Source organism: Sceloporus occidentalis, unplaced genomic scaffold (assembly GCF_023333645.1).
Source record: "Sceloporus occidentalis isolate IW3139 unplaced genomic scaffold, rSceOcc1.0.p SCAF_4, whole genome shotgun sequence".
In the NCBI taxonomy this organism is placed as follows: domain Eukaryota; kingdom Metazoa; phylum Chordata; class Lepidosauria; order Squamata; family Phrynosomatidae; genus Sceloporus; species Sceloporus occidentalis.
Window position 1 is genome coordinate 139274401 of NW_028316984.1, and position 27341 is coordinate 139301741.

A 27341-nucleotide genomic window follows, 5' to 3' on the forward strand; every position below is an offset into this window, starting at 1 on the left:
TTTACTAAAGAGCATTTATTTTATTCTCCGCTATGACATACTGCCTCCAAGTAGTAACATTGAAAATCCCTTCAGGAAAGAGGTACACACAGTGATTGTGGTAAAACATATATGAATAATCTTGGGGATGTAGCACAAAAAAAATAATAAAGTGTCTAAGCAAAGAGAAAAAAATAAACTAAATACCCACAAAGGCCTGTTTTTCTTTGTTTAAAATTCAAACAACAAACTTTGAATTTCTAATAGCCCCAGATACAGACGAACAAGAATGAACAGGAGGCCTACAATACAAAACTTTAACTACAGAATGCTGTACACACCTGTTGTCCAAACCCTCCCTCAAAACCCGCTTAGCCATCCTGGCTCATTATTTGCTTGCTTGCTGAGCTTGTCTGCGGAGAAGGACATAGATCTTCTCCTTTATCCAGTCTTTATTGTAGGGCTGGTATGTCTGAGTATCAGCACGATAACTGGTGGGGAAAAGAACAGGCCAATTAATATTGTATAGTCTTTTCTTCATACTGTATAATGCATTTCATCATGCATTCTTCAAAGCAAATTCACAGAGCCAATATGCCTCAACAGCTTAGAAAAGAAGCAGAACACAAGTTTCCAAACAGTATGATGCTGGACCTGTATGCCAGGAATCAAAATGCAAGGAACAGGTCTGTGTTTCAATCCAGCTCAGGCTTTTCTCTCAATGTATGGTTTTTCAGAGCTCATTTTTACCCTTCACAGATGGCAATGATGCCCAACTGCACATTCAGTTTGCTGAATCAGGATCTTTAGGGATAATACAATATGTGGAACTAAGAAAAGGCCAGCAGACCAACAACATTAATGGAGCATTAGTCTCTCTTCTAGAAGCCACCAATGACTTCAAGAAGAAAGCAGTGTCTACTATTGGGTTCCCAAGTTTCAATCTATATAAAAATCCTTATGACAATTCTAGAAGCAGATGGTAACATCCAGGGGGCAGAGACTAAGACTGATGCGGATCTGGGAGCAGATGGGCTAAATCCCAGAAGTTAAATGGCATTTACTTGCTTCCCAATGCAGTTATCTTGTGCTTCTGGAATAATGCATGCAGTAGATTCCCTTGGCAGAGAATCAGTAACACTTAGCAAAAAATTAAACTCAAATATGTATTATACTTACAGCTCAAGTTGCAATGAAAAATGAAAAATCAGGAAGCTAATAAGGTGTTCTTTATATTTCTAGCAGATTTGAGTCAGCTACGACCTGCCAATATATCTTGATGATTTAATAATCCTTGGTTTCATGCCAGAGAAGAGGGCTGTACCAGAACCATCATTTTTATCATCATAGGCATTTGACACACACCAAGTGCTATGCTCCAAGTATGCCCTCTTGTGGCCTCCTAAAATCTAAATCCAATGTGAATTTTAGGGCCCAAACAGACAGACCAAAATAAAGCTGCTTTGGGACACTTTGGAAGTATGCTGTTTAATTGACACATGTATCTTAAGAAGCCAGAAGCTGTGCCAAAGCTGTGCTCCAGTTCTTAGGACTGGGGCATGGCTTTGGCACAGCTTCTGGCCTCTTAGGACACATGCATCATTTAAACAGCATACCTCCAAAGTGATCTGAAGCAGCTTTATTTTGGCCTGTCTGTTTGGGCCCTTGGGCGCGTTACAGACGGGCCCATGAGGCGCCGTCATTACGTGCGAGGGGCGGTGCTTCCTGATGCGCCTTGCCCCTCACGCGTAATGACTACGTCAAAATGGCGGCGGCCATTCCACACGGCCACCGCCATTTTGACGTAGCGGACGCTCTGCATCCACACGTCACGCAGAGGAAGTGATGCCGCGAGTGTGCGACTAGCGCCTCACGGCGTTTCTTCCAGGGCCGAGGAAGGAGCGTGATTTTTGCGCCCCTTCTTTGCTGCATCCGGGAACCGCGCAGTTTGGATGCTGCGGTTCCTGGACACAGCAACCAGCAGCGGTGCGAGACTGCCCCTTCTGGGCCGTCTGTAATGCACCTTAGTTTATCTACCTAAACCTTCCAATCTAATACACTGATGCTGGGAGATGTCTATTACATTTGGTCAACTCTTGGTCTTCTTGGATGATAATGCAGAAGGCAGGGGTGGAGGATAAGTCAAATAAATTCTAAAGGTAATTTCGCACTATAAAAAGAAAGGGGTATTAGCCTTGGTTGATAGATCCGACTCTACTTCTTAAAAAGTGCCTAGACTCAAAATATTATAACTACCATTCACCCACTTTTTGGGGGAGGGGGTGATGTCCTTAATTAGTGGCAGTCTAGCTTCGCAGATGTTTTGGATTACAATTCCTTTAAACTCTAGCCTGCAATCAGATTTTAGGGATTATAATCCAAAATAATTTGGTATGATAGGGGAAATACTGAACTAGTGCCTGGAGCTAACAATTAGCTGGTAAAGGCTAGTTTAATCCAGATACATGGAAGTAGTCATTAGGAAGCTGAACAGAGTCATGTCAATTCAGAATTGAGGTGCAGCCCTAATTATTGAAGATAAATAGTTTATGAATGTTCTTTTTTATTATTTTCTCAAGCTGAGTGTGTGTGACTTGCCCAAGATGAGCATGGCAGAGTAGAGAATTCAACCCTGTCTCCAGAGGCGTAGTTCAATGCTCAAACTGCTACATGCACTGGCTCGTTTGTGAATCCCCTGTCAGCTATGGAAACACACTGGGTGATCATGGGAAAGTCACAGATTTCTTTCAGCCTCAGAGAAAGGCAATGACAAACCTCCTCTGAATAAATCCTGCCAGGAAAACTCAGTGAGATGTATGCCTTAGGATCATAATAAGTAAGAAACTACTTGAAGGCACACAACAACAAAACTATATGTAAATATAACCATACATACATAAGCAAGCATAGATGTATTTATAGAAAATTAAAGGACACAATACTCACACAAGGCAGCTGAGGTCAGCCAAATCATCAATGAAATCAAATAACTGGCTAATATCATATGTGATTGAAGGGCTGTTCGGATTCATTCTCTTCAAATGTTCTTCATACATTTTACAGACTCCTAAGAAGAATTATATTCAGCACTTACATAAGACATTAATGAACCTATACTGTCAGACAAAAAGTATATGACAAATGCATGAAAAGAGAATCAATGTGAATCCAAGCAAATGATAAAACCGCACTCACTGAAATAACAAAAGGTAAACAAAAAGAGTTAGGGTATAAATGTAAAATATATGTGTATATATGTAAAGGTCTTCAACAAATATAATAAAACACTAAAGTAATCAATTATTTGAATTTCCACTACACAGCCTACACTATAAATAGCAGTATGGGAGAAGGTCCATAGGGCATAAATCATTTGTTGAAGGAAAAAAGATGGCCCAATTGTTCATTTAATCAGAATTCAGAAGCTTTTGACTTGTAGTGTTTTCTCAGTGGTCAGTGTGAATCTTGTGTTGTCCAGTATTTTGTCCAAATAAAAGGCCGATGGGTTGGTTTAAAATCTGTCTTCAAACAAGCCAACATTTTTAAATTTTTTATATAACATTAAAAACACACACATATAACATATAACAAAAACAACACAAACACTAATATCCTAACAAACAAACAAACAGCCACCTGGACAAAAACAAACATCTTCCTGTACTCTTGGTATCTTCTGTCTATATTTTACTTCAAGTCCCACATCGGATTTTTAATCACCTCCATGTTTAATCCTCAAAACCTTACTTGTTTATATGATCATAATTAACTTTAGGCTCCATGTTTAAGCTTGAAAACCTTACTTGTTTATATGATAATGAAATTTACCTTAATTTAACCCCATGACAATTCCATCCTCAAGTATTTTATAAAAGGATCCCAGTCTTGTTTAAATTTAATTAATGAATTCTTCCTCAACACCTGTCTGTTTCCATGTAATCATATACCATATACAAGTCATTCTTGTATATCGAGTTTCTTTAGACTTCCATTTTGAAGCATATAATACTCTTGCAGCAGTCACCATATAAAATATAAGCTTCCCATATTTTGCTCCATTCTGTCTTCCGTGATCTTACTTAATAAATACATCATAGGATTTGCTTGCCCTTTAATATCTAAAATCTTCCTTACTTGATTGTGAATCATATTCAGTTTGTTTGTTTTACAAACAAGCTAACATTTTAAAGCAGAACCATAACTCCCTAAAATTTTGAAGCAAGTTACATATGAGGCAGTGGGAATGAAAAGAAGTGATACTCTGAGGACTAATAGAAGGACAAAATGATTATTCCACAGATTTATGATATCGTAGCACTCAAGTTAGAGAAATCATATATAAGTACTGGTTATTGCTGTGGGACACAGATGCAGACAAGTCCTCTTGACCACTTTTAATCATGGACAGAGCCTGATGGAGATGTTGCTGCACAGCAACATAAGACATCATATAAGAAAAATGGATACTGCTAAATATGGAAGTAGATGTCTAGAACAATTTTCCTGTAGAAACTGCAGTGTTTTAAGAGCTGTACGTTAAAATTATTCAGTAACTCATTGGACAACAAACAATATAATCTTAACCCACTATTGACTTGTAATAAACAAGGAGTAGAGTGCCCGGAATGAATGAGAAGGGAAAGGCCTGATGTGGGAGAGCCTGACACACATCAGTTTCTGCCTTTGGAATGAGAGCGTAAGCACTGTAGCAAGTATATTGAGGATGCTTGCCCTCATTTGTTCCCAAGCCAGAAGTAGGCAGCTGGCAGTAAATATTAACAGTTAAGGTTTGGGAGAACCTTCTGCAGGGACTCCTTTTGCCTGTTCTGGGCAAATAAGAATCTTGCTGCAATAATCATACAATGCATCACATTTTACATATTTAAATTTCTCCTTTGAGATGCACAACAAAAACAATTCCAGTTTTAATTCAATTTAACATTTAAAATTGACTAATTCTCAGTTGCATTGACTAATAAATATATTAGTCTCCAATTACTTTGTGCTTTATTACTGGACTGCCACATATGATAAAAATTACCTTTTTGTACTTCACATTTCCAACACTTGTTTTTAAGACCTTCATACATTTTTGACAATCCCTCAAGCATAAAGTACCATCAGTACATCATGTTACATTTTCTCTCGTTATTTGATGATAACTCTTTCAAGGCCTATCATCCACCTTTTCTCCAAATGTTACATCCTGATGTTATAGCCCAGATTCTGGGCCCATTGGACCCTACAACCTTATACCGCATCTTATGTTTCTATTTTTCAGTAACATTTTATATATTTCTTCCAATTGAATGTTCATCACTAGAACATAAATTCAGTTCAAACTCATTTTTTCCTTGCAAAACCCCTAAGGTTTTTTAAAATCTAACTTAAATCTTTCAAATAATTGCTTGTAATGGCACCAATGAAAGTCAAATCCCTCTCGAATCAACTCCTCCTGAGACATAAATTTTGCCTCAGTATCTACTCACTTAATCATATCTTTATATACCATATGTGCTTGTCTATAAGTTGAAAATGTTGTGCCCAAAAACTGACCCCAACATATTGGGTCAACTTATACATGGGTCAATACAGTTATCAAGCCTCTTCCCCAGACCAGCTGTCTCCCGAGGGGACAGCCAGGTTGTGGCGGAGAAGGAAGAGCAAGTGTCTGTATCTCAAGCTTCTCCCCAGCCTGGCTGTCTCTTTGGGAGACAGCTGGGCTGGGCAGGAGGAAGAAGGGCAGGGATTCAGCCCTCAAACCTCTTTCCCAGACTGGCTGTCCCTTTGGGAGAGAGCCAGGCTGGGGAGGAGAAGGAAGGGCAAGCATTTGCCCCTCAAGCTTCTTCCTAAGCTCATATGCCTCCCTTTTTGATTCATGTTCTTTGCCATTGTTTTATTCTTGTGCCTTATTGTTTGTTTCAAAGTATTACTTTTTATACGTGATATAATGGATTCTAATTTAATTGGTATTTGTAGTTAGCCTGTACCGTCATATGTTTTAAGAAAGCTTTGTTATCTTTCAGGGTACCTTATCTGCAAGTCTTTGCCTCAATCCTCACAAATGTAGGAAGCCAACTGTATTGGACTGCAGCTGATACTTTGAAGTTACTTTCAGTATTATTATGAGTATGCAGTTTTTTAACCTATATTTCAGCCTTTTATTTGGAGGATATATTGGACAACACAAGTTTCACATTGACCATTGGGGAAGACTGCTAGTCAAAACATGCCTGGTTTCTGTTTAAATGGATGAGGCCGTGGGACATTCTTTTCCCCTTCAGCAAATGATTTATGCCCTATGGACCTTCACACATACTGTATTTATAGCATGGACTCTATAGTGCAAATAGATTACTTTAGTGTTTTATATTTGTGTATAAATCATTACATATAGGCATATATATTTTACATTTATACTCTAACTCTTTTTGTTTACCTTTTCCAAGCAAATCAGCTTAAGGTTAGCAGACTGAGTTTTCATGTTGATACATTTAAAATAAATTATTCTGTAGAAATAGTAAGCCAAACACTAAAGTACAAATTAAACCTGAAGATTTTTGCTTTGGCTTTCAAAGTATTTTTGTGTTTGTTTTTTGGTCTGAAGACACAACAAAATATGTTCTTAGAAGTGGATCAGCTTCATGCATTCAATGGCTATACATTATTCTTATTAAAATCATAAGTTCTCTCACATCTTCTGGTAAAGTGGAAACCAACATCTGATCTATGACTATAATAGAAAATTTCTTATTTCCAAAGAGAGGAGCATCCAATTTCAAGAACACAATAAGTTCAAACAGATGTGTTTCAGCTTAGAAGAGTCATTAGTGCATTTCCAAAATAACAGGCAGAAACATGTAACAATCAACAACTTTTAAGAGAAAACTAGCCTTTAACATTTATTCAACATCAAATAAACTACAACATGAACACATTACCTTCCATGCATTCATTCACAGATTCATAATCAGCGTAAGTCCTGCCTTCTGGTCTTTTGGTAGGTTGAACAAGCAAAATTGTGTGAGACTGTACAAAAGCAAATACAACATTGATGTAGGCTTCTGAAAGTACCAGAATAATGCAAGTTATTTTCAGTAAATGCTAAAATACATTAATCTTACAGAAAATTAGATCTGTTCAACCTTTTTGTTACTAAATCAAACCAAACTGATCACATATTATTTTAATTAATTCCCATGTCTCTTCAGGTATTCCAGTATGTCTAATGTAGTTTCTGACTTATAGCGACCCTAAGGCAAACCTAGCATGGTTTGCCTTAGGGTGACCCTGTTCAGAGGTTTGCCATTGCCTGACCCTGAGAGCGTGTGACTGGCCCAAAGTCACCCAGGATTTCACGGCCAGGCTGGGAATTGAACCCTGGTCTTAAGAGTTGTAGTTCAGAATTCAAACCACTATGCCACTCAAATTACTTGCTTCAGCAGAAAACATGATCTCCATGTATAATGTTTTGCAAAATCACTTGTATTCTTTCTGCCAAAATAGATGAAAAGATTTCATACTCATTGTTTAAAAAAGGAGACTGGACTAAAATTAGAGGCAGTACATACCAGCATTTTATGCTGGCCTCTACGCAAACTAGGGCTGAGCGGTCAGCCGCTCCTAGCCATAGTTTCACTGCCCAGCCGCCATCATGGCGCACACCTATCCACATGGCACGCACCATGATGACACACGCCGGGCACAATGCCCAAATGGCACTGGACAGAAGGGGCATCATGATGTTGCACCATTTATGACACTGTAGGAAGCTGCTGAGAGTGCGGATCAGTGCCGCAGCATGGGGCTGCTGAGGCACCAATCCAAGGCAGGAAGGGGCAACTTCCAGTATTGCCCCTTACTCACAATAGTTGTATTTTGGGCTTCTTTTAGAATTAACAATACTGTAGCAATTTCCTAGGGCTACGGAATTTCTTGAATTTTAAAATCAAATTCTGCATAAGCCCCCTAAGTCTCATTGTCTTATAATAATCAGTTGGAAAGCTGTCTGGTCCAGATGATTTATTTGACTGCTCTCAGAATCACTTCAGAAACTTCTTCCATTGAAATTGGTTCATTTAGATGCAATTGTTGGTCTTCAGGTAATTATGGTATGGTCTGCCCTTTCAGTTTATGGGATTGCCATCCACGAATGGCCTTGCCCTGTTCTTCTTGTTGGCGGCATGTGCAAATGGCTGCATCAATGTGGAGCATACACAGCACATTACCACTGAGAATGGGACTTGAGACCCGCAACATCTGGCATCTGCACAAGGGTCCATAATGGAACCTCTATAGTTACAAAGCGCTTCATATTTAAATAATTTTCCTCATTGAAACTGATTTCTTATTAAACAACTCAGTATAGTATTACATACTATATTGAAGTATTTAATAAGATATTTCATATTTTCTTTTATCTTCATCATTCACAATCAATTCATCATTATCATATATACTTGTAATTACCTCCTCTTTTTTTTCTTTCCCAAGTTTGTTAACAGATGCAAAATTCTTTTGTTTAATATGCATTATCTCCTTCATCAACACTGGGAGATGTGATTGTAAGGTCTTAATCATTTGGAGAATCACTGTTTTTTTCTGTGATTTCTTTAATTCCTCTTTCTTTTGGATGCCTTCTGTAATTTTTGAATTTGTTCCTGCATTTTTTTTTTAAAAAATGTCCACTTTGCTGAATGAAAAACCAACCCCTCTCATTACAAATTTCCTTGTATCCAGGCATTGCTGATGTTTATTCCTTTATCTCAGTTACCTTCCAAATGTTCACTGACATTCTTTTTAGCTTTGTCAATCATTCTTTCATTCCTTAATAGTGACACATGTAATCTCCAATTAAAAGTCATACTTGTTTGCTTCAACCTCAATGTTATGGTCCAAAATAATTCTTGGAAGGTTTTCCATTTTAACAATTTTCAAAAATACTGACCTTGAAATTAAAAACATGTCAATTCTTGATAGAAATTTGAAACGTTCAGGAAAAGGTATATTCCAGAGCTCCTTTGTTCTTTAACATCCAAACACCCACTAGATTCAAATTATCCATTGTAACAAAAAGGTTACTTCTCTTGTTAAGATTTTATCACTTTTTGAGCTTTTCTATCTGGTTTTAGATCAATCATCCCATTCCAATCTCTAATTAAAATTGTATTTTCACTAAGAAATTAGAATTACATTTCAATAGATTTTTCAAATAATACTACCTTATTATCTATGCATACCCCCCCACCACCATCAATACATTTGCTGATTGAGACTGAAGCTGCAGTCCCACAGATCTTCCCTGTGTGTCTGGAAATACGTACTCTGGTTTCCTAGACGTTAATATAAACACTTTTTGCTGTTCTGTGCCTTCAAGTTGTTTCCAACTTATGGCAACTCCAAGGCTACCCTACTGTTTATCTTATTCAGTAACACAATGAGATTTCTCCATTTTGGGGATTTACCAATATTTAATCAGATTTTTTTAAAATACGAGTTTCTTGCATACATGTTATATCACTTTTCTTTTTACTGAGAAAACGGAATATTCCTCTCTTCTATGGAGAATTCATTCCTTTCACACTCCAGGAGAGACATTTAGGTCCATAATCAGCCAGAAGTCTCAATACACTCATTCTTCACATTTGCGGCTTTGACCTTTGCTGATTTGATTATTCATGGATTTTAGTAATATGTTCTCTCTAAGAATATCTAGGTTCTCCAGCACAATTATTCTATGGTCAACTTTAACCAAAAGTCACAGTGAAGGACCTAGGGATTCCCAGAGAGAGCACTCTACTACTACTACTAATAATAATAATAAAATTTTTACTAGGCCTTTGTAGCTCTTCCAGCACAATTCCAATGTCAGTGTCTGGCAGATATTGACCACAGAATTGCACTGGAGGACTTAGAAATTACTAGAGAGGTGTTCTCTCAGGTAAAAACATAGTGCTTTCGTTATTTCTAGGTTTTCCACATTCACAGGGGTCCAGAGAATGTGGAGGGATGAGTGTACGGTCCTTTACCAGTAAAACCTCTAACTCTTCACCCAACGTTTGGACATCACTTTCATTAGTCTCTGAGATTCCTTGATCTGAAAGGTTTTTAAAGTCTCATCTTCTAAGAAATTTTCATGCCTTTATGACTCGTCGTCAATATGTGGTGTCTCTTTTTATAGAAAACAAGCCCCTTCAAATTTCTCTCACCTGAATGGAATCCCATATAATTTCAGTTTATCAGTTAGACATGTTTTATCATTCTTGTGGGTAGATCTTTCAGTATAGTCACTTCTTGGACTTCAATCAGTAATGATTTTCTCTTATACTGTTGAAGAATTTGACCTACTCGTGCTTTTGAAAGAAAATGCACAATACAAGTCCAGTCTCCCTTATCCAGAATTTTGAAATCCAAATTATACCAAAATACAAACGTCTGTCCATAAACTTTGTTTCATGCACAAAACTAGATTTAGACTGAAGAGGCAATGAAAATGGAGGTGATTTTTGTATTAGGCATTCTTTCAGAAAATGCAAAAATGACAGGCTGTTTTTTTGAATTAAAAAAATGAAATTTGAAAAATACTCTCAAGAACAGAATGTAAACTGCTCTGCCATCGAAACCCACTGGGGTGCTGAGCAAACAGAGAGAAAGAATAAGATCGCTCCTGGGCTTCTCCAAATCAGGTGGAACTTCTGCTGCCTGCATGGCCTGCTCCTACAATGGACCAAACACCCACAGGCAGTTTATGGCATGCAGCGTCAAGCTGCACTGCTTGGTTATTTTTTTGCTTCCCCCCCCATGCATGCACACTATCTCACAAACACACCACCTGCGACTGTCAATTACTTCCCTTGTCCCACTCACCTGCACAGTGCATCAGTGTGCCCAGTCCAACACTGGCAAAGCACAAACATGGAGACCCCCCAATACATGCCCCTTCCCCCCACAGCTCCATGTCAGACTATCTAGTTTGAGTACATTTTTATTACATCCATTACATTATTGGCGACCTGCCATGTTTATTGTAATTTTGCTTCATGGTGTGTGTGATGGCTCCATGGTGTGATGGGTCTATGGTGCAGCTGACTACTCTTTCACTTGTATGCTCTGGAAAAGCAAAAAAACCCTATGGTAAGCAATGATACCAGCAGCTGTGTCTCATTGGGCCCAGGATGCATGTTCCAGATCACTGCCATAAGCCACCTGGGCCTTCCCACACTTGCATCATGTTGTTCATATGTCAGTGCAACAATCCACACCTTCCATCCTAGAGCAGATGAAATCAACATTTTTTGCTCAGGTTTTTCACCCTGAAGTGCAGCTTCATCCCTGTTTCACTCCATTTTGGCTTGGTGTGTCATGTAAACGGCTGAGGCTCAAAATGGGACAAAACTGCTTTTTTTGTTTGTTCATGCAGACTACCCAGTTGGAGGTCTCCCAATCATAGGGTCACCGTAAGTTGAGACTCACTCAAGAACAATTAGTATCAACAAGCCTAACACAGACCAAGTGTCACTTAAAGTGTCATCCTACCTAATATGCTGATTTAGTACGCTCTTCAGGGCGAAGCAACCTGAAGCGGCGCGTGTGTGTGTGTGCACTCACCGGTGGAGGCTCAATTGCATCCCAGGCATCACTCAGCTGGGAAAGACAGGGAACTCTTTCTCAAGTAGGGGGTCTTTGCTGGGCTGAGAGAGGAGGGTTTTGCCCTTCCTAGGATAGCAGGCGCAAAGTGCAAAGGCAGGTCAAATGTGAAAAACAAAAATAATGACCACAAAAGATTTACATGAATTCAACCCAGATAATGATATCAAAGTAGTTCAAGATGTCCCATAACTTGGATCAAACATTGATAGAAACAGAGAATGCAGGCCGGAGATCAGAAGATTAAGAATGTGAAGGGAAGCTATGAAAGAACTAGACAAATCCTAAAGAGTAAAGATATGCCACTGAACACTAACGTTAGAACTGTCCAATCTATTATGTCCCATGTCTAGCCCAGAGGCAGGAGAGAGGCCCTCCCTCCATTTCAACTGCCATCACTCTGCCCTTGGAGGGAGAGAATAAGAGGCAGCGTCTGCTGGACACAATCTCCTCCCGCATCGCCATCCTCTTTGCTTGTGTGTTGTGTCTTTTTAGACCGTAAGCCTGAGGCCAGGGAACTGTTTAATTGCCAATCTGTAAGCTGCTCTGAGAGCATTTCTGAAGAGCGAGGTATAACTACAATAGAATAAATGAACAAATATTCCCCATCACTAAGGATGTGAGCGCTGGGCAGTGAAGACAGTGGATAGGAAGAACATCAATTCACTTCAGATGTGGTGCGTGAGGAAAGTGCTGAGGATGCACTGGACAGCCAAAAGGATTTTAGAAAGGAGGGGGGGGGGTCCTAGAACAGATGAAGCTCAGACTCTCCCTGAAAGTTAAGGCTATTCAGTTGAGGCTATCGAGAAGATACAGATCTCTAGAAAAAACAGTAATGCAGGGAAAAGTAGAGAGCAGCAGAGAGAGAGGAAAATGGATAGACTCAATCCATGGATCTGCAAGGCCTGAGGAGGGAGGGAGGGAGGGAGGCAGGGCGACCAGGGGCCACAAATGCAAGGGAAAGCAAGGCACCGTAATAAGTTCAAGGAAAGCATAGGGCATTTCCAAGTGAAAGAGTAAAAAATTAATATACAGGCAAATAATATGCTGCTTAGTCCTTCTCAAAAAGGAAGGCGTTTTGGAATTCCTCCCAGAGAGAAGGCTGAAATGGAGGATGCCTCCTGGAAGAAACAAGGACCCAGTTGCTCCCCCTCAGCTCAAAAGACTGACATAAGTACTGCACACTCATCCCTCCGCATTTGTGGATTCGATTAATATGCTCTCTCTAGGAATCTCTAGGCCCTCCGGTGCAGCTCTATGGCCAACGTTAACTAAAAGTTGCACTGAAAGACCTGGGGGTTCCTAGAGAGAATACTCTTCCAGGCCTCTGTAGCTCCTCCAGAGCAGCTCTATGGCCAGCGTCTGTTGGACATTGACTGCAGAGTTTCACTGGAGGACCTAGAGATCCCTAGAGAGGCCTCCTTCTCTCAGGTCAAAGCATGGTGGTGTTGTTGTTTCACGGGGGTGGGTCTTGGGCCCCTGTCCCTGGCCAATATGGAGGGACAGGGGTAGACATTCTGGCTCCTGAGCCTTGCTCCAAGCAGAAGGCATTTGGGAACCCTTCCTGTAGAGAAGACTGAAATGGTGCTGGAAAAGGAGGACAAGGCGCTCAGCCTCTGCTCAGAACAGGAACACGAGCCCAGGCTTCTTAGCCCTGCTCTCAAAGGAAGACTCCTGGAACCCCTCCTGGAGAGAAGAAGGCTGCGACGGAGGATGTGTCTTGGAACAGGACCTCCGAGTCTGGCCACCCAAAGCTAAAAAGGCGAATGTGAGTCCAGGCTCCTTAGTGCTGCTGCAAACGGAGGGCATTTTGGGATCCCGGCCGGAGGGAAGACGGAGGTGCCTCTCCTCCTCAGGGTGGCCATGAGTCGGGGAGGCCTCGAGGGCAGCTAGCCGCAGACAAAGAGACCTCGGGCCTGGAACAGCGGGGCGCCTCCTCCTCCTCCGCCGCCGCCGCCTCTCCCCTTTCCCTTCCCGGCCCAGGAGCGACTCTCAAACCCCGCTCCAGACTCACCATGGCGGCTCTTTCTGCTCGGCTCAGGCGCGAAGCACAAAACTCCCAACGACTCTTCGACCACAATGCACCGCGAGCGCCGGAAACACGTCACACTCCTTTCCCTTCACTCAAACGCGCGCGCGTTCAATTGCCCCCTCCATTTCCGGTGCCATAGAGACTACGCCGCCTTGTCAGTCAAGCCGCGCGTGGCAGAGCGTCGCCAGTGCTAGTCTCGCGAGATTTCCCCCATGAGCGCGCGGGCGGGCGCGGGAGACATAAACGCCAGCCACAGAGGTGAATTATGCCAGCCATCTTTAATAAGGGCAAATGTAGTCACGTAAGAGGAAGAAGACATGTCGGCCATTTTTATTAAGGGCCAATGTCGTCCTATACGACGAGGAGGAAAACCTAGGCACTTCGTGACCCCCTCCTTGACCGCCATCTTAAAATTGGGCGGGAACGAAAGGGACGAATGAAGTGAGAGCGTACCGGAAGTGGAGCGAGGGGAGAGGAAGTGAGGGAGAGAAGTTGCCACTTGGCCCTTGACTGAGGCGGCGGCGGCGGCGGCTTGTGATGGCGGCGGCTGGAGCGTGAGGGGACTCAGCCTGAAGCCTCGTCCTCGGAGGCGGCTGGGGTCCTGCGGCGGAGGCCAGGAGGGTGCCTCTGGGCCCATGAGGCTGGGCACTCCGGGGCCCATGAGGCTGCCTCCCCTCCTGGAGCCCTGAGCCGAACCGGAGCCGGCCATGGATGACTTCGTGTCCATCAGCCTGCTCTCCCTGGCCATGCTGGTGGGCTGCTACGTGGCCGGGATCATCCCGCTGGCCGTGAACTTCTCCGAGGTGAGCGGCAGGAGGAGGAGGGCCAGGCGCCTCCAAACGCACTGCGGGAATGACAGCGGCCACAACAGCCCCTCTCTCGAGACCGCTTCCGCCGCCCTGGCTCAAGGCTAGGGAATTCTAGGGCGGCGTCCACACTGGAGAGAGAACCCGGTTTGGCACCGCTTTGTCCCTTGGCCTTGGCCTGGCTCAAGGCTGTGGGATTCTGGGAGCTGGTTAGTTGCGGATCTCTTTTCCTTGGAGAGACCCAGGAGTCCATTGGAAAGGAAAGACAGTCTGTTTAGCGGCAGCATTTGCCCCAGAAGGAAACCCCAGGCTCCCAATGACTGGGGCCACGGTTCTAAAACGAAGCACAAATCACACTTCCATTGGCTGCAATGGGTTAAACCTTTGCTCCCCTGTGTTTTCTCTGGACGTTCACAGGTCACACCTGACATACGCCACTCTCCCTCAGAGACACTTGAGTCATGCCATGCTGTTTTAGATTGGCAGGTTTTTATTCTCCCCCCCCCCTTATTTTATTCAATGTTTACTATGTGAAGCGTTGCACAAACTTTACTGCGCCCTATAAATAAATGTTATTGATAATAATAATAATAATAAGAAGAATGTTCATTAGATGTTCAGTTTACATCAAAAACAAAGGTATATCATGAAACCTTTGTCTCACGTAAAGGACCCAACATGCACACTGTAATTATACAAGCCCTGAGAGCCCCCTTTTTGTTGTTGATGGAGATAGTTCTTGTGCCACAATAAACTACAATTCCCAGGATTCCCTAGCACTGACCCAGGGCGGTTAAAGCAGTCTCAGACCGGATTGTTTCTGCAGTGTGTTTTGGACCTTGGCAGGAGAGCTGTTTTAAGGCTGTGTCTGCACTGCAGAAATGACTCACTTTTGACACCATTTTAACTGCCGTGGCTCAAAACTATAGGATTCTGGGAACAGTAGTTTTGCTGTGTTAAGATAAATCTGAATCTCTTGCAAAACTATGGCTCCCAGGATTCCCTAGCACTGACCCAGGGAAAAGACAATAATTGGGAAAACGATCATGGTCCAAAATACACTGCAGAGATAATCCAGTTTGAGACTGCTTTAACTACCCTGGTTCAGTGCCAGGGGATCCTGGGAGTTGTAGTTTATTGTGGCACCAAAACTCTCCAACAGGGAAGACTAAATATCACAAAAGTACAATTCCCAGAATTCCCTAGCACTGAGCCAGGGCAGTTAAAGCGGTCTCAAACTGGATTCTGTCTACAGTGTGGATGCAGCCCAAGAGTTGAGAGAGGCAGCCTTGTAAGGGCAGGCTTCTTGAAAGGAGAGAGGAAATACTGTAAATAAGAAATGTTAAAGGGTTTCAGAGATGGGTGGCAGGGACAGACAGCCTTGTAACTGCAGACTTGTTAAAAGGAGAGGGCAGGACAACCAGACTTGGTCCTCCTTTTCCAGGACATGTCCTACGTTTCAGCCTTCTGTCCAGGAGGCATTCCTAAATATCCTGCATTTTGAGCATGACTAAGAAGCATGGGTTTACATTTATTTGTTTTTATTTCTTGAGCGCCCTACATTTCGTGGTGCCGTGCCCTCATTTGCGGTTATGACTTCAGCTCACTCTGGGAGAGCGGAAACAAAGAAGAAAGGTTGAGAAGGAGTTAAATAGTTGCTCAGAAAGTCTACTCCGGGGGCGGGAGAACACAGAGCAAATAGAAACTTACCATAGCAGAGGTAAACTGCACATTACAGTTAGTGCTGATCCCTATCGGATGTGGTACACTGACCTCGTAAAAAAGATGATGTGGCAAAAGCTGATCTTCTTTTGCATGTTAGATGCTTGCTATCTAAGCTACTGAAAGTTTTTTAGATATCAAATAAAGTTCACTTCATGAATATAGTCCCTTCTTTTGTCTTAACGGTATCCATTTGGCACCCATTCAAACCTTATTTGTCATTCTTTTGATTCTGTTTACCAAAACCCCCCAACACCTGATAGCCCAAAGGCACTGTCTAAGATTACTTATGATTACATTGTATGGCACTAGACACTTTCCGAGTGAAATACTTTCTAAAGTTTCCAGGTCTGAAGGGCAAAATATGAAACCGCAAAATAAAACATAAAAGGCGAGGTGAATTGATAGTCTGTCTGTTGACAGTAATCATATTTACAGTATTTGAGATCTCACACGTCACACGTGGCAGAGGCAGCTGTTGCTGAATGTTCACAAAATCTGTGTTTTTGGATAAATAAGGTGTCTAAAAATGTCAGTGTATTTAAACAGGAAGCATGTGTGCTGAGTATGACTGAATACTTCAGCCTCTACATATCTGCTCTGAAGTGGGTCCCATTGACTTCAGTAGGGCTTACTCTAAGGAAGTATGGGATTGTAGCTAGGATAAGAACTCTTCAGTGAGCAGTGTGTGCAACATTCAAAGATTAAGGTTGCTTTGCTATACTGTTGTTGTTGTGTGCTTTCAAGATGTTTGCAACTTACTACGATGCTTTCGCAGACTTTTCTGGGCCTGGGAGTGTGTGACTGGCCTAAGGTCACCTAGTCTGTGTCTATGGCTGAGCGGAGAGTTGAACTATGATCTAGAATTGTAGTCCACACTCAAACCATTACATCACACTGGCTCTTATCATAAACATACTGTACTAAGGGCTACAAAATAATATGTAACTTGTAAGTAATGCTAATTTATAGCAAATAGTGCTTTGGACAATTTTTCCCCCTCTGATATTTGAGGCGTCTACCAACCTGGACAAATACCTTGCCAGATCACAAACTTCCCAGCATTCCTGAATGTACATATATGCTACAGAGGCTGATGTTATTTGCTTGGATGATCTTACCTTTTCTGCATGACTGGCTAAGTAAAAAGCTGGTTTGTTTGTATATCCTTGCCCTGCCTGAAAGGAAATACAGTTGGCCCTTCTTATACACGTTTTTTTAATACATGGATTCAAGCATACACAGTTTGAAAATGTTCAAAAAAAGTACAAATTTCAAATATCAAAACCTTGATTTTCCATTTTTTTATTAGGGACACCATTTTGCTATGTCATTATATTTAATGGGACTTGAGCATACATGGATTTTGTTATACACGGGGGATCTTGGAACCAAACCTCAGCGTATAACAAGGGTCCACTGTATAGGTAATCTTGTTTTCTAAAATATGCAGGGCAAATATTTCCATTATTTGTATGCATCCCTCCTCCTGCTGCCCCACAATTGCAACACCGAGTTCTGACCTTATCAAAGGGTTTCTTGGAGCTGACTGAGGAAAAATGAGAATGTGTTGACATCAAGATGGATTTAAATCACCTCAGACTCTTCAAAATTGTTGATTTTAAATCAATTTCCTCAACTGTAAATTCATTAACTACCCCAAAAACTGACTATTGTATACAACTAACACAGAAATCCCAAATCATGTTGGCCAGGTCTGTAATGAAGTGGATCATCAAACATTTCCATATTATTAGTGTTATTTTTGTATTTCGCTCTTTTCCCAGAGCGGCTTCACAATATTAAAAGAACAATACAATTGAAAACATAGAAAAGAGGTGGGTTAAAAAGGAATTAAATTATTACAATGCTAAAATAGATAGCTATTAAAAGAATAAAATATATAACACATTTAAAAATGAAACAACATCCCAAGCTGGTCCTTTACAAATATTCTGTTTTAAAAGCCTGTCTGACTTCTTCGGACACTGGATGGGGAACTCTGTGTGTGTATGTTTTTAAATCCATCATTGGTTCCAGTGTGGGGCAGATATTTAGAGCAGCTTCAGTGCTGGGGTCCTCCCAGGTGAACAAAGGACCTTTGGATTTGCAATTGCCTGTATCCTTTCCATAGACCTCTCTGAATGCAAGTGGGAATAGTGCGTGTTCTGCAATAGATTCATGTACATGACACTTTCCATACGTACGAGAAGGCTTCAGGCCAAGTGCAGCTGTCCATTGTGATAATTTTCCTTCCCTTAATCTATATGTTATTCAAGGGGATAATCCATAGCCCACCCACATGCACTGCTATTACATTTGTTTGGAATCAAGAGACACATAATTATGTTTCAAGTCTGCATTTATGCAAATATATCAAGTTAGGTCTCTTATTAAAAGACTTAAGGCTGAAATCCTATTGATAAATTTGGAAGCAATTTGTATTAAATAATGTGGGTTTTAACAGTGCATTAGTCTGAATAGATGTCCAGAATTTCCCAAAATTAGTGTGGTTACAGTTACTGACAAAAAAAGTTCTCAACTCATATGGGAAATCTAGGCTCAACTCTTTGGATAGTAGTCATTGTTGTAATTTGTCACTTGGTAACCTTGGAGAACTTGGGTATAGTTGCTGAGCATAAAGCAGAAGTATAAGAATTCCTACAATATCCCATATATTAGGAGTAGTGAATATGTGACCATGGAATTGTTGATTAACTACTGTTTCCAACATCCCTCACTAATGGCCAGTGTGCCAAGGTTGATGGGAAATGTTCAGCAACATCTGGAGGACCATAGATTCTTTAATCCTCTGTAGAAGATCCTTGAAGATGAGCCACCATGAATATTTGTAAACAATGATGAATGGAAAATATAAAATCAATAAAGTAGTGTTGCATTTCCTGGATTCTAGCTCGTGTAATGACTTGTTAGCTCCATGTAATAAATAAAATTATATTGATTATGTAATTTCAGATATAAAATGCTTTCCTAATAGTTCTCTTTTATGCAGAAAAGCTGCCTTTAGGTGAGCTTCACAGACTGTTGTTGTTCTATTTTAAGACAGTAAGATTACATTTAAATACAATTTTCAGCTGCTTTATTTTTGAAAGAATAACTAATAAAATAAAAAACTTTCTATAACAATGCTATGCTTTCATAAATTTCTTAGTTTTAAATTAAAATGGTAAAATGTTAAAATAAAGTGCATATATAGCAGTAAAAAAATTGTTAGTGAAGAAGAAATTCACTGATTGCAAATCTTGAATCTGTCATGGATATGCTTGTGGAACAGCTAGATTATAACAGTCTACTTATGTTCCCTGTAAGTGGCACTGGTCAGCAGTCTGGTGGCAGAACTAGGACTAGGAGAAGTTTCAAAAGAGTCCTATTATTATTATTATTATTATACCACATTTCTCCCAATATAGGGATTCAAGGCTGCGAACAGCAGATTAAAAACAATACAATTTAAAAGCATTAAACTATATATATATATAAAAGTTAAAAACAATTAAACCATTTTAAAAGGTAAAACAGTTATGAGTTGAAATAGAATATATTAAAAATACAAACCTTAAAATTTACATTGCACAACATTTCCAGCCCTACACAGTGTGATCTCAGTGGGTTGTGATGCATGTTCCACCATGGCCTGCTCAAATATCTCAAGTCTTCAGAAACTCCCAATTATCTGTTGTGGAGGACTTTCCAGCTGCTTTAGCTTTCCTGAAAAATCGGGAAATGGGTGATATTTTATCTGACCTTGGTGCAAGTTCATCACTCACTGTTCAGCATTTAGAAGGTGTATTTTCAGACCAGACTTGTGTTTATTCAGATTCAGAGGGCTATGGCCTATGTTTACTAGTGGGCTGGGTTTTCTGCTGTAGTTTCCAAGCAGGCAAGGTTTATTTCTAATTCTGGATGCTTAATGTTTCAGAGTTAGTAGTTTGAACTATTATTCCTTCCCTTCCCTTTTTAATTTGAGTAAATAGCAGTCCCCACATGCCTGCTTTTCAAGACTTGCTATACCAGGGGTGGGCCAGCTGTGCCTCCCAATATGTTGTTGGACCGCAATGCCCAGTTTTCTTCACTATGGGCTAGGCTGATGGGTTTTGCAGTCAAGCTACAGAGTTACACTTTGGTTATTCCTGTTCTCTAGTGGGAGGGGGCAGAGATTTCCCTGTAATTGCACTGAATTTCAGAAGACTGGGTGAAACAACTGTATAGATCTCTAAACTTTTCTTCAGCTCCAAGCTAGAAAAGAAAGTTGGAGCTAGTTATTTCGAGAGGATAGGTGTGGTATATAGAGCATCTTCGTTACCTGGCACCAGAATAAGCATTTTCATGGTGGCTCTGGAAGTGAAGTGTAGTCAAGGCACTTAAAGCGTTTTGTTGATTGCCATCTAAACAACTCTCTGCACCCTTCCCTTGGCTCTAAGCATTTGCCCAGATTGCTAATGAAAAACATCATTCTGACTTCAGCTGCCATTGATTTCTCATGTACGTCTAAACAAACAACATTTATTCAAATATTAGATTTTTTAATTAAGATTTTGGTTCCTATAAAATAATTATCTGAATTTTACTTGCAGGAAAGATTAAAGTTGGTCACAGTTCTTGGTGCTGGGCTCCTTTGTGGAACTGCCTTGGCTGTCATTGTGCCTGAAGGAGTACATGCACTTTATGAAGATGTTTTGGAGGGTAAGAGAACAAAAACATTATTGTTCTGGTGCAAAGTATTCTGCATAATTAAAGTTGACATTTTGCTCATATGTCAAGTATTTGCTACTATGCAACATGTCCTTGCATGTTTTTTTACCTTCACTTCAAATTGTGTTTGTCACAGATCATAAGCTGCTTTGAATTTGAAAGATGGACAGCTGTGATCTTTGTAGTCACAGCATAGCATTAAAAGTCCATATTAGTTTAAAGACCAGGGCCAGGATCCATAGAGCCATGAAACTGACTTGAGCCCAAAGGGGTTAATATTTGATTTTTTTTAAATAGCCCCCATTGCCACATGACAGTCTGATTTTAAAGCAGGATGTAGGGGGAGGTTTTGAATCATTGTTAATGATGTGCTATAGCAATTTACAGGTAATACATAAAAGTTCTATGTAGCTCTTTCTCTATTAGATTTTTATCCCACCTGTTTTCTAAGCAGATCCCCATTTTATCCACCTAGGAACTTTGTGTGGTGTATAAAGTTTTAGGACATCTTGGCTTTTAACTTAACATAGCAGCAATCATAACTTTTGTAAATATTAATGGAATTCTTTGAGGTGAGCTCACAATATACAGTAATTATTGATGATATTGAGCAGGAGCAATTGGTAGTATTAGCGTTCTTCAGCATCCTGTGGAATTTGGTTTTCTCTTTATTTCTTTAATTTCTAGCATTAGCGTTGCAATGGAAAATTGTTTGGAAAAGCCTGAAGATGATTTTGAAATGGGACATCAGTGCATGCTTAACTCCTTAGGCTGTTTTCTCTCCATTAGGGGGAGGACCTAAAATAAGCTGTGCATATGGGTTCCATGGTAAACAGTTGAACTTGATACAGAGCTAAGAGTGGTATACATTCTGCCACCTCAGTCTGTGTTACTGATGCAGAATTGTTTTGATAGACATTCTGGTAAAAGTGAACTATAGAATGACTTTATGGATACATTCTCTGGTGTGTCAGTGGTAGAATTAGAATTTCCAGTGCTTAATTCAGGCCAAGAACAATAAAAAGGGCTTATGTCCATAGCAAAAGGAAGAAGAAGAAAATGGTAGGGCCATTGTGAGGAGAAGATGGCAAAATGCTAACAGGGGACAGAGGAAAGGCAGAACTATTCAATACCTACTTTGCCTCAGTGTTCTCAGAAAAGGAAAAGGATGCTCAACCTGAGGAAAATGGTCAGCAGAGGGCACAATAGGGGAAACGCAGTACAGAATAATTAAAGAGGTAATATAGGAATACCTGGTTAATCAAAATAATTGTAAGTCTCCGAAACTAGATGAACTACATCCAAGAGTAGTAAAAGAACTAGCAGATGTAATCTCAGAGCCACTGGCAATAATAATTGAGAACTCCTGGAGAACACGAGAAGTCCCAACACACTAGAAGAGGACAAACGTTTTCCCCATTTTCAAAAAGAGGACCCAACAATTATTGTCCAGTTAGTCTGACATCAATACCAGAAAAGATTCTAGAGCAGAACATTAAACAGAGTCTGTGAACATTTAGAAGGGAATGCCCTAATCACATAGGACCTGGAGCAATGGATTCAAAATATGGGAAAAGAGAATCCCTCTAAATATTAGGATGAATTTCCTGACAGTAAGAGCTCTTTGACAGTGGAACACACTCCCTCTGAGAGTGATGGAGTCTCCTTTTTTGGAGGTCTTTAAACAGAGGCTGGATGGCCATCTGTCAGGGGTGCTTTGATTGTGGTATGGCAGGGGGTTAGACTGGATGACCCTTGTGGTCTCTGCTAAATTTAGCAAACTGAATTCTCAAGCAGTTGCCATCTTTAGAATGAGCACTGTTTTATACTAGGCTAGTCTACATGTATACATTTGTAGCCCAGGGTATTGTAAATGCCTACATTTTATGCATGCTAAACAGATACACCAGCATTTCTCATTGAGAAGAATGAAATATAGCTGTTTATCACACTATGCTCTTAAAGAGGTACTATTCCAGTGTGACTCCTCTAGCTGCCTCCTGTTGCATGCTGGGATTGGCAGTTTTAAGGAGGCGTATTTAGAATTCTCAGGCAGAGAAGTTCAGCTCCTTAAAACTGCCAATCCCAGCATGCAACAGGAGGCTGCTAGAGGAGTCACACTGGAATAGTAGCTCTTTAAGAGCATAGTGTGATAAACATCAATATCTTTTAGCCTTGATAGTTAAGTCCCCTTTTCTTTCATGTGTGGGAAATAACTGTCCTTGGCTGGGGTGACTTGTATTTGCCATCTCCCTCCAACGCTTATATGCAGTCTCTACAACTGTCTTGGATTTAGAATTAATATATGATTTAGTGCAGATATATAACAATTATTTCAGGACAATTGATATATAAGGGGGGGGGGGGTCGAAGTAACAACCAAATGAATGATATGTCATGGGGCTTGTTCTTTTAAATAATATTTTTTGATGTGATAAATGCTTGATATACATCAGAATGGACAGCCATTTTGTTAACAGATAAATATACTTTTTGTGACTAGTATGTAATTCATGGTGGCATAAAGGCACCAGACACTGGAAGCTAAGATCTTGGAAGCTAAGCAGGGTCAGCCTTCATTAGTACTTGAATAGAAGACCACCAATGAATACCAGGTGCTGTAGGCCAGATTTCAAAGGAAGGAACTGGCAAAACCATCTTTGAGTATTCCTTGCATAAGAAAACCCTATGAAATTCATAGGGTCACCATGAGTCGACAGATCATTTGAAGGTGAGCATACACAAATAATGTGTGACATGCCTAATAACTTAAAAGCAACTCATGAGAAATGTGCAGATTAATACTAGTTTCCAGTTGTTGAGTAAGGAATATATAAACTGCACATAACTGATGCCTTACCTTCTTCCATGTTTGTTAAATTTTCATTCTGTCTCTCTTTCCATTGCCTGTCTTCTACTAACAACTTTCATCAGGTGGGAAAAGTGATTAGCACTCAGAGCTGTGAATCAGCTGATACAGCTTTGTTGTGGTAGTATACCTGGGGAGCAATAATGCTGTTCATCTTGTAAACCACACCAGGTATTTATGTTGATGACCACTCTAAAGGAGCTGGTAGAGAGAAGTGGGATGCTTCTGCTGTGCTTTGTTTTTAGAAACTGGAGCAAGTGCTATGGGACTGTTGGGGCAACGTTTCCTGTCTCATGGTACAGTGCTAGTATTGAGAAGAGAAAGATAGGACATGTCAGCACTTACCCTATTTAGCTTGCTCCCTTGTGAAAAGCATCACTTCTCTGTAACTGATGGTGTGTTTTAATAAAAATGGTAACTGTGAAATTTAATGAGTATACTCTAATTTTTAGGTTTAATTGGAGATCGAGCATAAATGAGAGTAGATTGCTTACTACAAAGGGCACAGAAATTGAACATGGCAGTGCAGAGCATCTAGGGCAGAATACCATATTTGGAGAAGCTTTTCACTTCAGAATATCTCTGAATGTCATTACTGGAACTGAAAAATCTTAAGGATTGTGGTTATGTCAATACCTAAAATGGGGTATCTGTTCCTCAGCAAAGTTCTTGTCACAGTTGATCTGCTGGAAGGTAACACTATTGGAGCTGTAATGCATCATGCCAGACATCAGGTCCCAAACACACTGCAGAAATAATCCAGTCTGAACTGCCTGGCTCGGTGCTAAGGAATCATGGGAATTGTAGTTAATTGTGGCATCAGAACTCTGACAGAGAAGGCTAAATGCCTCAAAAAACTACAGTTCCCAGAATTCCCTAGCATTGAATCAGGGCAGTTAAAGCGACTCAAACTGGAATATTTCTGCAGTGTGTTTTGGACTTCTGTGAGAGGACATTGGAGGCACTTGCCTTGAAATACTGTACCTATTGGTGATTCCTAGTTCAGAATTAATAATAATAATAATAATAATAATAATAATAATAAACTTTATTTTTATACCACTTTTCCAGCAGATCAAAGCGGTTTACAGTTTCTCAAAAAAAAAATACAAAAGTATACAACACAATATAACACAATAATTATAAATAGACATTCAATGAGAAACTGTAAACCGCTTTGATCTTCTGGAAAAGAATTGCTAGAGAGCCCATCTATGTACACACATCTACTTGCCCTACCTTATTCTAAGCTCTCATAAGTTTGAGAGTAAAGAAAATGTTTGCATTTTTAAAATAAGGTGTGTGTTCCTGTAATAACTAATTTAACTATTTAAAAATCTTGTTTCCTTGTAAAATATGTATTAATTTTATTTAGAAACGTTACATAGGTCAGAGACTGAGAAATACATATGTTACATTTGCAAGTTCTGGTACATAGAAACTGCAGCTGTGGGCTGCTAATACAAGAGCAATTTAGAACAGTATTCTCTGACAAGACCTGCTTTTATCAGGAAATAGCCTAACTGTTGATAATTAAAGTATGCTCACAAATAATAGTGCCACTCTATTCTGCTCTGGTCAGGCCCAACCTGGAATATTGTGTCCAGTTCTGGGCACCACAATTTAAGAAGGATGTTGAGAAACTGGATGGTGTCCAAAGGACGGCAACTAAAATGGTGAAGGGTCTGGAAACCATGTCCTATGAGGAATGATTTAGGGAGCTGGGGATGTTTAGCCTGGAGAAGAGAAGGTTAAGAGGTGATATGGTAGCCCTGTTTAAATACTTGAAGGGATGTCACATTGAGGAGGGAGCAAGCTTGTTTTTTTGCTGCTCCAGAGAACAGGACCCGGAACAATGGATGCAAGCTACAGGAAAAGAGATTCCACCTCAACATTAGGAGGAACTTCCTGTCAGTAAGGGCTGTTCGACAGAAGAACGCACTCCCTCATAGTGTAGTGGAGTCTCCTTCTCTGGAGGTCTTTAAACAGAGGCTGGATGGCCATTTGTCGGGAATGCTTTGATTGAGATTTCCTGCATGGCAGGGGGATGGACTGGATGGCCCTTGCGGTCTCTTCCAACTCTATGATTCTATATAGCACTCAAGCCTTTATGATTTTTTCCCATTTCTCTGTTTTGTTTCATTTAGCAAAGCATCACCCAGCCAGTGAGACTCAAAAAATGGTTGAATCTGAGAAAGTAGCTGAGGTACCAGATGTGCATGTCCATGACCACAGCCACGACCATTCAAGGTTACATGCCTATATTGGTGTTTCCCTTGTCCTTGGCTTCGTCTTCATGCTTCTGGTAGATCAGATTGGCAGTTCTCATGTCCACCCTGCAGACGGTGAGTTTAATCTATCTTAACAGGCAAAACAGGTGATAACCCAAAGGAGGAGTGAATGAGTCTGGTAATTTTCAAGCAACTGAAGCCTTGTTTGCATGTTTATTGTTTTCAGTAAAAGCAAGCAATTTACTTAGCCACAATAACAATATTTAAGAATATACAGTCTTCAAAGATTTTCTAAACCTTTGTGGTGGTCTCACAGTGCCTAGCAGCTGTGAGTATTTTTTTCCTGTAGAGTAAATACAACTTTCTATAGCATTACTGTTAAAACAAACAGTGTCTGGTATAACAGCCTGCTTTTTCTAAGTATTGGATAAGTCCAAAATTAAACAATCAGGGATCAGTGAAAATGTTGCTGCTAATATAGGCTGAGATAATAATATCTTGTAAAAAAGGGGAACACGTAGCATGGAACACTGAAGAAAGAAAAATTATTGAATATTTTACCTCATTCAAATGACTAAGAATCTGAAAGTGTTGAAAAATACATTGCGGCTTAGTTTAGTTGAAAGTTTGTGCATAACTCCTGTAATATTCTTCTTTTAGGGTTCTCTACATACTTGTTTATATCTTATTTGGTTAAGATTTCTTAATTATTTCAGACCCAGAAGCTGCAAGGTCCGGCAATTCCAAAATTACTACTACACTGGGACTGGTTGTTCATGCTGCAGGTAAAACTGTTGTTCATTGTTCTTTTGGAATAAGGTCACAGGCCTTCTAGTATTGTTTGCATGCCTGGGGTAGAATTAAGCTTGCTTTGCATGATGTGATGTCAACAGTTGGCATTGCTAGGCAGGGAAGGATCTTTTGTGTTATGGTTGCCACACCTCCCAAATTTACTGACCATGGGATTATATAGGATAAAGAGAGAGGGAGAAGAAAATTGGCATAAACCTCAGATATTATTCATTATTATTTGACTCTCCATTCTTGAGCAATTCCTTTTCAAATATGGAGCTTCCACAGAAGCAAGGAATTACATATTTATTTCAGGCCTGGAGCAGCCACTGTATCAGGGCTCTTAATGAAAGATTTGAAACAAGTCATCAGTATCTTACTGACAGCTGGAAGCATTAGCTATCACAATGGTTATGGCAGAGATGAGACAGTGTGGCTCTCCAGAAGGTAGACTGTGACTCTTGTTAGCTCAAGTGAACATACCCAGTGATGGAGGCTGATAGGAGATGCAGGCAGACAACATACTGAGGGCCACAAATTGCTCACCTCTG

General features: G+C 40.4%; 2 protein-coding genes across 3 annotated transcripts in view; one reads left to right on the forward strand and one right to left on the reverse strand.

Moving 5' to 3' along the window:
* Positions 1-14366, reverse strand: LOC149314702 (uncharacterized). Its single transcript, XM_089523133.1, has 5 exons — positions 14038-14366; positions 13640-13743; positions 6921-7043; positions 2926-3046; positions 1-470 (listed from the first exon to the last, which is right to left on the reverse strand). The coding sequence occupies exons 1-5, from the start codon at positions 14364-14366 to the stop codon at positions 368-370; spliced, it is 780 nt and encodes a 259-aa protein (XP_089379259.1). The 3' UTR covers positions 1-367.
* SLC39A9 (solute carrier family 39 member 9) overlaps positions 14171-27341 on the forward strand; it is a 24742-nt gene continuing 11571 nt past the window's right edge. Inside the window, exons 1-4 of one of the 2 annotated variants that reach the window (XM_089521756.1) lie at positions 14171-14460; positions 20781-20889; positions 25915-26112; positions 26715-26783. In XM_089521756.1, coding sequence (XP_089377882.1) covers positions 14365-14460; positions 20781-20889; positions 25915-26112; positions 26715-26783 — 472 coding nt within the window. In that variant the 5' untranslated portion in view covers positions 14171-14364. The remainder of the gene's footprint in view (positions 14461-20780; positions 20890-25914; positions 26113-26714; positions 26784-27341) is intronic. The other variant, XM_089521757.1, reaches the window with a different exon arrangement.

What these genes read in the sequence shown, in the direction of transcription:
- LOC149314702 (XM_089523133.1), bottom strand. Translation starts at nt 14,366, where the DNA reads ATGGCCGGCTCCGGTTCGGCTCAGGGCTCCAGGAGGGGAGGCAGCCTC. An exon ending in GTCAAGGAGGGGGTCACGAA is followed by an intron (nt 13,744 to 14,037) that starts GTGCCTAGGTTT and finishes GTTTGAGTGAAG; the next exon opens with GGAAAGGAGTGTGACGTGTT. An exon ending in TGTGAATGAATGCATGGAAG is followed by an intron (nt 3,047 to 6,920) that starts GTAATGTGTTCA and finishes AATTCTTCTTAG; the next exon opens with GAGTCTGTAAAATGTATGAA.